This window comes from Haliaeetus leucocephalus, unplaced genomic scaffold (assembly GCF_000737465.1).
Source record: "Haliaeetus leucocephalus isolate CR32 unplaced genomic scaffold, Haliaeetus_leucocephalus-4.0 Scaffold184, whole genome shotgun sequence".
In the NCBI taxonomy this organism is placed as follows: domain Eukaryota; kingdom Metazoa; phylum Chordata; class Aves; order Accipitriformes; family Accipitridae; genus Haliaeetus; species Haliaeetus leucocephalus.
This window is the reverse complement of record NW_010972620.1, coordinates 11,386,938-11,397,719: the sequence shown is the minus strand read 5'-3', so window position 1 is coordinate 11,397,719 and position 10,782 is coordinate 11,386,938. Positions and strand designations below refer to the sequence as shown.

The window sequence follows — 10,782 nt, the reverse complement described above, 5'->3', positions numbered from 1 at the left end:
GTGCTGCGCGGCCCGGCGCCCTGCCAGGGCCCGGCCGGGAGGCTGCTTCGGGGGCGGGCGGGGGCGACGACGGACAGTGGCCTGGGCACAGAGCAGGTCCCTGGGCTGTACGGGGGGCCTCTCCACCCCGGGGCCGCCTGCCGTGGCAGCGTGGCCGCCCACGGGCTGCATCCAGCCACCCCGGGCCTCTGGGTGCCCACCCCGGCCTCGGCAAAGGCCGCCGCCGCCCCGGCCCTCCGGCCCTGCCTTGCGGTGCTCGCCGCGGTCCAGCTCCAGGCTTTGCCTCCGGCAGCCCCATTGTGGGTGCCTGAGGCCTTTTCAGCCATTCAGATGGAAATGCCGCAGGGCTGGAGAATGGAGACCCTGTTCGCAGCCTGAGGGGAGGGGGCAGCCGCCATTGCCCGGCTGGCAAGAGAGCGAGGAGGGGAGCAGGGCTCCCCTCCCCATCGGCTCAGGCCCACGGAGTCTCCCGGAGCGGCAGAGTTGGAGAGCGGGGGTAGGAGAGGCGTCTGGACCCGTGCATTGGGGCACGAGTGTGGAGCAGGTTTGTGTCGCTTGGTGCCTGCTGTCCCAATGCTGGGGCATTGCAGTGTTACTGGTGCTGCGAGGGCGGGCTGTGGGAGCAGACCTGGGCTCCCTGCTGCCCTGGGGCTGGGAGAGCCAGGATTAGCCCCTCCAAAAAGGTCCCTGCATGGACAGTCCCTCTCTCTAACAGTCCTATTTGGCAGTCTTACGGGTTGCGTATGGCACAGTTCAGGTGCTACTTGTCTCCTGTCCTTGCATGCTTGCTGGCGGATGCTGATCTTGCTTGTCTGTCTTGCAGAGATGACTCTCCTGTCCTCCCAGACACCATCCCTGGAAACCTCCTCGGCTGCCACTGAGAGCCCAGAGCAAAGGATGCTGGAGAAGAGGTCCAAGGTTATTGAGGAACTGCTCCAGACAGAGCGGGACTATATCCGAGACCTGGAGATGTGCGTGGAGAGGATCATGGTGCCCCTGCAACAGGCACAGGTAGGAGTGCCCAGCTATGATACAGCACTGGTGGGATGGGGTGAGGATACTGAGTCCACTTGTTCTTGGAGGCAGCCAAGCAGAACCACAGGGATCCACAGAGGAAATTCAGCTATGCTGAGGGGAGCAGGATGGTTCTCACTGCTCCCTGCACTCACAGAAATAGCCCATCTGTTTTGGGATCCTGCTGAGCTCTCACCATTGCTGAGAGCAAGAGACCTGGCAGCAAATATCACAGATTCATCTCCTGGGGCGGGAAATGTTCCTTTTCATTTGGTTTGTGGGTTAAATTCAGTGTCAGGAGAAAGAAAATATGGGGTCTTGGCATGGGCACAGAGTTGGTGGAGGAGAGGAAGAATAACAGGTGAACAGAGTGAGGGATGAAATTTCTGGGAAAGAGGAGGACACTGTGGTAGGACACATAAGGAGTGAGAATTTCAGTGCGCTGGGGGATGAAGGAGTGAGTACAGAGTCACTGTGATGGGAGGAGGTCACACCAGGTGGCTGATGTGAAGCTGAGGACCGATGGGTTGCAGAAGGGCAAGGGGGGGCTGTTGGGTCTGACTGGGACATGTTCCCCCATCCAGGACATCTCTCTTCCCATTCCCCAGATGCAGAACATAGACTTTGAGGGTCTTTTTGGAAACATCCACATGGTAATTAGCTTCTCCAAGCAGCTGCTGTCCACCTTGGAGGCTTCAGATGCCATCGGTATGAATTCTGCTGTTACCTTTTCTCAGCAGGCTGGGATGGGCTTTGCTAGTGGTAGGGCAGAACAGTCTAAATGGTGGGAGAGGATCACGGGGCTGGGCTTCCTCCCTGCTGGTCCCCATCACTGCTTATCAGTCCAGCAGTGAAGCCTAGGAGATCTGTGTTGCCCCATGGGTCGCTATGCTGAGAAACATGGTGCCTGTGGCCCTCCATGGCCCCTTGCCCCAAAGCAAGCCCCACTTCTCACTCCTGCGCTGCCAGCTTTTGCTGCTCAGGCCTTGGGCAGCCTGTGCCTTTGCTCTCTGTGTGGTTCCAATGACCAGTGTCCCCACTTCTCACCCTTGGGAGACCTGGATCAATTGAGCTCTCTGTGCTAGTGGGTGATGAGGCATTCTGGGTGCTCTAGTAGCACTGTCTTCTTGAGCTGTGTGTGGAATGGGGACACTGGGCATCTCACCATGAGACACACCAGTGTTGCTGGAGGCAGCTGGGGACCAGGAGACACTGAAGTCCTGCTTTGCTGCTGTCTTCAGGTCCAGTGTTCCTGGCACAGCGTGAAGAGCTGGAGAACGTCTACAGGGTGTATTGCCAGAACCATGATGAGGCCATTGCACTGCTGGAAACCTATGAGAAGGATGAGAAGATGCAGAAACTACTCCTGGATCTGCTGGATAGCCTCAGGTTGGAGCCTCTGGCTGTGGCAGCCACCAGGCTGGGGGAGGGGGATCAGTCTCCAATATCCCTGCCCCTCTGCCAGCAGTGCTTGGACAGTTCAGGTGATGACTGGAGAGGGGCTGGCATTGTCACTGCATAGTTGACCAGGCTCTGGGTTCAGATGGCCCCTGCCCCAATGCACAGGTGCTGGGACACCTGTAGGCCCTCCTAAACTCTGAGCAGAAGCCACCAAGGTACAGAGAAGGTGGCATGTCCTGGATTGAGGGCTTCTGTTTCCCAAGCTCTGCCCCACCATGGCTGGTGAGGAAGGAGCCGCTTTGCCTGGCTCAGCGACTACCAGGGCTCCAGCTTGTGGAGGTTAATGCCCCAGGAGCCAGCAGCGCCGGCTGCTGCTCTGGGGGGCCAGGGCTGCCCACTGCCCTGGCAGCATCACTGTGGGATGGGGTGAAGGCGCTGGCTGTGGGATTGCACGCCTGCCGCCCCATTAACCCATTGCTTTTCTTTGCTTTTTGGCACTCTGTGGGCCGGCAGGAGCCTGTACAGTGAGTGGTAAGTGCATCCTTCCTGTTGGTCCCCGCTTGTCTGTCTGTCTTGGCCTGCCTGCTCCTTTGTAACTAACCTCCTGCCACCGGCTGGGTGCATGTTGGGGGGCCCTAACAGTGCCTTGTGGAGGCACGTCTGGGAGGAGCAGGGTGTCTGTGGCATGATCACAGCAGAGGCAATGTGTGGGCTACACAGGCAGGCAGCACAGGTGATAAGGCGATGGGGGGTCTTGGGCAGGAAACACATTTCAGGAGCCGTGAGCCCCAAGGAACCAGGAGAGCCCTGCACTGACTGTGTTCCTCAGCACAGGCAGTCTGTCCTGCACTGGGGGACAGATCTGGGCAGCTGGGTGGTGGGATGGAGTCTGAAGCAAGTGGCACTCTGGTAAGTGTGATGCTGTACCTATGTGGGGTTTCACGGTGGGTCTGGTGATGGAGGGGACCCCTGACTGGGAAGGGTCACCTGGTGTGAGTGAGGTCTGGAAACCTGGGGTTGATCTGAGAGCATCAGGAGTTCAGGAGTGCAATATGTTTGGAGATGAGGATGGCATGACTTAGGGAGTACAGTGGATTTAGAGGCTTTGGTGTTCTGAGTCTGGTTGGCATTGGTTTGAGGGAGCAGAATTTGCATGGCAGAGCTGGACTGAAACCTGGTGCATCTCCTTTGTCCCAACTTCCCAGGGGCTGCACAAACTACATTAACCTGGGCTCCTTCCTCATCAAGCCAGTGCAAAGGGTGATGAGGTACCCACTGCTGCTGATGGAGCTACTGAGCGCCACACCCGAGGCTCACCCTGACAAGGCACCACTCACAGCTGCTGTCCTCGCAGTCAAAGAAATCAATGTCAACATCAACGAATACAAGCGCCGGAAGGACCTGGGTGAGTAGCTGGGTAGTGCTGGGGAGAGAGAGACAGGAGTGGGTGTGTTGAGGCTGGCGTCTGTCAGCTCCTAAGCCTTAGCTGGCAACCACAGTCATGGAGGGAATCTGCTCCCAAAGTCTGTGCCCTCACAGAAGGGCAGTAGAAGAGCTGCATTTAAAAAAATCTGAACATGAGATACAATACTTAAAGTAGTACAGTATACATTTAACTTTAGCTGTTTCTTGTGATACAGAGATATGAAATATATGCAGTTGCTGTCTACATGGCTATTAAATGAAAACAAAAATGATAAGAATATGTATTTAAAGTTTAAAAATGTAACTTTAAACAAGTAGGGAATTAATCTGCTAGGGCAGTCTCTGTCTTACTGAGACTAAGTTTGAAGGTATATCTGTAGACAGGACAGAGTCGCAGAGGTGCTGGCTGCAAGAGCCCTCTGAGGTCTTCTGTCCAACCTCCTGCTTGGAGCAGGTTTGTCTCCAATGTTGGCTCTGATCAGCCATGGCTCCCTCCAGCTGATTCTCACTGACCCTCAAGGATGGAGATTTCACAGCCTCTCTGCTGACCTGTGCCAGGGATCCACCACCTTTGAGGTGAAGCTGTGATCCCTGATCCACCCTGAAGCTCCCAGGCTGCCAACTATGGCTGCTGCCCGTCCTTGTGTTGCCTGGCACTGCTCAGAGGAGTTTGGCCCCATCACCTTTGTAGCTGCCCTTCAAGTAGCTGCCGGCTGTGAGCAGACCCCCCTCCAGCTCCCCTAGCTCTCCCTGTGGGGCCTGAGCTCTCCCTATGGGTCAGGAGCTCTGGTTCTCCCACATCTCTCTTGATCTGGGGGCATCAAAACTGGCCACAGTATTCAAGGGCAGCCTCCCCAGGACTGAACAGAGGGAGAAAATTATTCCCTTTGACCTGCCAGCCACCCTCCCTGTTTTCCCTTGGAAGCCCCTGACTTGTGCAAGTCTTACAGTTTACTCTTTCCACATAGCCCCACTGAAGCTGAAATGACATAGGCTGCCTGTAATGATTGCTCATATTTGCTAAAGAAGCAATATAAATACGTTCTGTATGTCCAGTGATTATTGTACACCATTTCCTATGTCATCTTATACTAATGCTATGCATAATCCTATGGAAGAGTTTGAATGGTGGGTCTACAAACTGTAGGTCATATCAAGAGCCAAATAGGGGATTACAGGTGGCACAGTGCTGGATTTCAAGGTGATGTATGGTGTGATATGATACAATATGTGGTGTACTTGGAACTGCAGAGGCTTAGGGAAAGGGAGAACCAACAAGGCAATTGTTGATGAGGCACTGTAAGACATGGGCATTGTGCTGACAAGGGTTCTGATTTCTACATCAATCTCTTTAGTGCTAAAGTACCGGAAAGGGGATGAGGATAGCCTCATGGAGAAGATCTCCAAGCTCAACTTCCACTCTATCATCAAGAAATCCAACCGTGTGAGCAGCCACCTCAAGCATCTCACAGGCTTTGCACCCCAGGTAATGTGCATCAGCTGCCAGATGCACTTAGACCCTGCAGTGCTTCTGCAGTGGTATCTGTTGTCCCCCCACACCCCTTCCCTGATGAGTAGCTTTCATCCAGGCCAGCAAGGCAGAGTGAGCTTAGGGTCTGAACCACCTATCTCTGCTGTTCAGCCTGTGGGCAGGAGGCCCCACATCTCGTACTCTGGGAGGTACTGGAGTCCTGAATTGCCTTCCTTAAGACATGTTTCTCTCACAGCTGAAGGATGAAGCCTTTGAAGAGACAGAGAAAAATTTCCGGATGCAGGAGCGGCTGATCAAGTCCTTTATCCGGGACCTTTCCCTCTACCTGCAGCACGTTCGAGTGAGTTGGTCTGGGTGGGATGCCTAATGCGTGGGACTTGCCATGTACTGCCCCTCCTGCCTGCATAGTGTGTACCTGCAGTGCCGCTGGCCAGTGCTCAGGCCCTCAGCCCTGCCAGGGCCCTCTCTCAGGGTCTGGGCTGCCCTGGGAGGCCTCTTCTCCTGGGCAGCAACCATGGCCGTGCTGATTGTGTGTCCCTGGTGCAGGAGTCGGCTTGCATGAAGGCACTGGCAGCAGTGAGCATGTGGGACCTGTGCACAGAGAAGGGCAGTGGGGACTTGGACCAGTTCCAGAAAGTGAATCGGCTCATCAGTGACCAGCTCTTCTCCAACTTCGTGAGTGAGGCTGTGCTCTTGTGTGCTGGGGGCACCCCTCTGGGGCCCTTCTGCAGATGGGGAGCCCCTGGGAGCCTGCAGGGAGGGTAACACAGCCTGGGAGAGGTGTGAGCACTCCTGTTCGGCTCTTCCCTCTGGAGAGCTTTGATGCCTGTGCATTTATGATGTGTATTGAGTGTGTCTGTTATATACACATTTTTTTACAGCACTCTACATGAGTGGTTCAGGTATTTGCCATAACGTTGCCCACACTGGCACATTTATGTAATATGATAGAATAATTCCTGTTGGAAGTTAACTCTGGAGCTCTGGTGGGTGCCATCAGGAAGACAGACCCTGCTGTGTGCTGGAGGGTGAGCTGCTAGTGTTCACCACACAGTGAGAGCGAGCACCTCATCTTACCTGCTCTGCATTTCTGCCCACCAGAAAGAACGGACGGAGCGACTGGTGAGCTCGCCCCTGAACCAGCTGCTGAGCATGTTTGCGGGGCCCCACAAGCTGGTGCAGAAACGCTTTGACAAGCTCCTCGACTTCCACAACTGCACGGAGCGAGCGGAGAAGCTGAAGGACAAGCGAACGCTGGACGAGCTGCAGTCAGCCCGCAACAACTATGAGGCCCTCAATGCCCAGCTGCTGGACGAGCTGCCCAAGTTCCTGCGCTTTGCCAAGGAGCTGTTTGCCAGCTGTGTGCGGGGCTATGCTGAGGCACACTGCGACTTTGTGCGCCTGGCCCTGGAGGAGCTGAGACCCCTGTTGTCGGTGGGTTCCTGGAGCACAGCCAGTGCTCTGGGCTCAGTGCAGCACTAATCCCTGCGCAGGGCTTGTCCCTGAGCCTCTCTGGGTCCCATCCCATTGCGGGGGAAGCTGTTGCTGCAGTTTCAGGTCCCAGGTGCCTTAGGGAGGGCTCCTGTGGGATGCTGTCAGGGCAGGGATTGTGGGGTCACGATGCAATTGCGTGCAGAGATGGTGAATGCTCTGGCTGCTCCTGGAGCAGTGAGAGGAGAGCATTTGCCTAAGAATCTCAGGTCATGAGTTTGGGGACCACTCAGAGCTGGGTCTAGACAGGACTGCAAATCTAGGCCTGATGCAAGTCACAGGCAGGACTCGGAGCCCCTGCTTGGCCCGGGAGCTGGGATGGTCTGTGCTGTAGCTCTTGGCCACTTTTCCCAGCAGCTGTCACCTAACCATGACCTGCAACCCTGCTCTGGTTTCAGTTGCTGAAGGTGTCAGGCAGGGAGGGGAACCTCATTGCCGTCTTCCAGGATGAGCACAGTCGAGTCCTCCAGCAGCTCCAGGGCTTCACTTTCTTCCCAGAGTCCCAGGCAGCTCCCAAGAAGCCCTTTGAAAGGAAGAGTGTGGAGCGGCAGTCCGCCCGGCGGCAGCCCCTTGTTGGCTTGGTGAGTTCCCTCTGCCCCATGTCAGGGCTTGCAGTGCCCAGGACAACCACTCACACCTGCCTTATTCCTCTGCAGCCTAGCTACCTCCTGCAGTCGGATGACATTCGAGCTGCCCTCCTTGCCCGCTATCCCCCAGACAGTCTCTTCCAGGCAGATCGCAATTTCAATGCTGCCCAAGACCTGGATGTCTCGCTGCTGGAAGGAGACATTGTGGGTGTCATCAAGAAGAAGGACCCCATGGGCAGCCAGAATCGCTGGCTCATAGACAACGGGGGTAGGTGGCTGCTCCCTGCCCTTGGTGCCTGCTGTGAGTCCCCTCCTCTGGTCCCTCTGTGCCCCAATATGAGCTCCCTTCCTCTCTCTCTCTGCAGTGACCAAGGGCTTTGTGTACAGCTCCTTTCTGAAGCCCTACAACCCACGCCGTAGCCAGTCAGATGTCTCTGTGGGCAGCCACTCTTCTAACGAGTCAGAGCACAGCAGCTCCTCTCCCCAAAGCAACACCATGCTGACCTTCAGCCCCACCGGGGCGGCTGTCACCTTCACTCAGAAACCCCTGCAGGACTTGGTCTCCCCAGCAGACCCATACCAGTCCCCGCAGCACCCCTCAGAGATGGACTCCCCCTCTCTGCCCCAGCTTGGCTCTGGTGACAGGACAGCCCCGCTGGAGGCTAGTACAGTGACATCTCAGCGCCGCTACAGCCGCCCCGAGCTGAGCTGCAGCCTTGGCTCTCGCAATGGGCACCCTGCCAAAGCGCATCTCAGGCCTGCGCCCTCGGTGGAGGACAGAGACTCTGGGCTGGAGAGCAGTGAGTCAGAGGGCAACCAGGTGAGCCCTCAGCCTCAGTGGGGGGGCTGGGGATGCTGAGGGCTGACCTCCTCACTTGAGTTGGGGCTGAATCATCCTCCTCCCTGGCAGTGACCAGGGAGGGGTGGGAGGTAGAGGCTGCTTTGTCCCAAAGGGCTGAGGTAGAGGATGAAACCTTTTCTCCCAGCAGCAGAGGTGTAGAGGCAGAGAATTAGACTGCAAATGGGGGTGGGCAGGTGGGGGCATCTCTGGCAGAGGCCAGGATGGGGCTCGGAGCAAAAGCCCGCACATCCGATGCAAGGCTGTGTGGTGTGACCATCCATCTGACACTCTCCTTCTGCCTGGCAGGTCTATTACGCTCTCTACACTTTCAAAGGCCGCAACGCCAACGAGCTGAGTGTGTCAGCTAACCAGAGACTCAGGATCCTGCAGTTTGAGGACATCACGGGCAATCGGGAGTGGTGGCTGGCCGAGGCGCACGGGAAGCAGGGCTATGTGCCCTCCAGTTACATCCGGAAGACAGAGTACACGTGAGGTGGCAGGCAGAAGCCTGCACCCTGTGCCTTGTTCCTGCCGGCACTGCCAGTGGCCTCAGGGAGGCTGACCAGCCCTGCAGCCCCCACTGCTTGCCCTGAGGCTGCGTCCCTCGCAGCCCTGCAGTGGTCCTGGGCCCCACCACACTGGCTGCTACCTCCCCTTCTGGGGAGGAAAAAGGGTGGGCTGGCAGGGCAGGCAGGAGCAGCTTGTGTGAGGGCAGGGATGAGTTCACCTGGGCTGTTTGAGCCTCCTGTGTCCAGCCAGGAGCAGGGGAGCAAAGCTTGGGGCCATGGCCCTGGAGGGTAAGGCTCAACCAAGGCTGAGGAGCTGCTGTGAGTTTAAACTGTGGAAGGCTAATGCTGAGTTTCTAGAGTCCATCTTTAGCCAAGTAGTGTGAAAAGCAACCCAGGCCCTGTGAATGTGCTCCCTGTGCCTTCTCAGCAGCAGCAGGAGCCTGGTCTCATCTGTCTGTGCAGGACCTCGGGGTGGGACATCTACACACTGCCTGGGGAAGCAGCTCTGAGGTCCACTAAGAGTAGCTGAGCTCCAGGGCTGGGATGAGCCCAGCCTCTGAAAGCCCCCACGGCAGGGTCCCTAGCGGGTGCTTCATCCCCATGCTGGATCTCCCAGGGGCTCGGGCCTCTCCAAGCTCTGCTGCTAGCAGCAGCCATCAGGTTCTCATCTTCCAGGTATCTCCGGTGCCCAAGACCTGTCTTTGCACTGCCATGCCCACCTGGCTGCTCTGGACTGGGGCAGGGCAGAAGGCAAAGCACAGGCTGTTCTCCAGCCTGATATTTTGGGGGGCTCTGACCAGGACTGCCTCACCTGCGCTTTCCTGCAGGGCACTGGAGATGGTGCTGATGTTCTGGGAGGGTAAGACCCTCCCCAGAAGGGATGTGGTACCCTTTGCCAGGGTGGTGTGTCTTACCTGCTGCTGCCATGTCCTGAAAGAGGGAAGCTCCCTTCTCTTGGGACAATATTTGTATCCCCTGTACTGCTGCTCTGTAAATAAAGATTTGCCCTTGTGTATAGGAGGGGCCTGTGCAAGTGTCGGGAGAGCTGGGAGGAGTGCCTGGCCAGTGCTGGGCTAGGAGGGCAAAGCCCACAGGCTTCATGGAGACCCTGCAGGGCTAGGAAGAACATTATCCTTTCAGTGGGGTTCAGAATGCTTCTGCCTTGGTGTTTGTGCTAGCTGCAGCTCAGACACTACAAAACCCTCACAGGGAAGTTCTTCATTAAGATGAAGTGATTGCGCTGCCCTCTCCCCTGCTGTGTGTTACATGACTTGGCTGAGGCTGTGGGTGGCTTGTGTCCCTCCTGCCACCAGCAAGGGTGAAGGAGTTTGCCCTGCTGTAAGTGGGTAGGCAGCATGCACATGGGCACAGGCTCCCTGTATGCCAGCAGCCGATGTCAGTGCTACAGCTCCTGACTTCCATGCCCAAAAGCAAAGAAGGTTCAAGAGTTTGTCAACAGTAACCACCAGATTTTGTGCATGTCAGTATGGCATACACACATGCCCGCACCTCTCCAGCTTATCTATCTCCACCACAGTCAGGTTTGTAGTCTGGAGCCGCAGCCCAAAATCTGCCCCACTAGTGGTTATGATAGCCCCAGGGACTGCCTCATTTGTTGGCGCTACTGTCAAAGGAAGGGAGCTGTAGCCGTAGGGAAGGCAGGCAGGCCCTGGCTTCTCCACCTCCACTGCTGGCAAGTAGTGTTCATGCCTGGGTACCACTGTGCAAGTCAATTTGGTCTCCCCACCCATGTGTGTCTGGATAACCTCTGTTACCATCTTCCCTCAAACACTAGCCAGGTTTGAAGCTAAACTGAGGCTTATTTAGCATGCCTTAAAGTCAGACTTTCAGTTGGAATACTAGAAACAGTTACAAAAGTTTATAACACTCTTAGATTAATCTGTAAATTTCATTCCATAGTGCTAAAGCATATCTGAGCTAGGTTCCCCTGGCATGGTGAAGTACAAAAACTAAGACCCCCACGGGGGTCATGGTCTCCCATGGCAGACTTTTCACCTCTAT

At 56.3% G+C, this 10,782-nt stretch overlaps 1 protein-coding gene across 1 annotated transcript in view; it reads left to right on the top strand.

Moving 5' to 3' along the window:
* The window catches only part of DNMBP (dynamin binding protein), a 26,154-nt gene extending 17,411 nt beyond the window's left edge, over positions 1-8,743 (top strand). Inside the window, exons 4-16 of the mRNA XM_010565020.1 lie at positions 824-1,017; positions 1,629-1,722; positions 2,256-2,403; positions 2,929-2,946; positions 3,621-3,820; positions 5,196-5,326; positions 5,568-5,672; positions 5,879-6,007; positions 6,434-6,766; positions 7,222-7,404; positions 7,480-7,678; positions 7,776-8,230; positions 8,558-8,743. Coding sequence (XP_010563322.1) covers positions 824-1,017; positions 1,629-1,722; positions 2,256-2,403; positions 2,929-2,946; positions 3,621-3,820; positions 5,196-5,326; positions 5,568-5,672; positions 5,879-6,007; positions 6,434-6,766; positions 7,222-7,404; positions 7,480-7,678; positions 7,776-8,230; positions 8,558-8,743 — 2,375 coding nt within the window. The remainder of the gene's footprint in view (positions 1-823; positions 1,018-1,628; positions 1,723-2,255; positions 2,404-2,928; positions 2,947-3,620; positions 3,821-5,195; positions 5,327-5,567; positions 5,673-5,878; positions 6,008-6,433; positions 6,767-7,221; positions 7,405-7,479; positions 7,679-7,775; positions 8,231-8,557) is intronic.
* Positions 8,744-10,782: the final 2,039 nt, after the last annotated feature.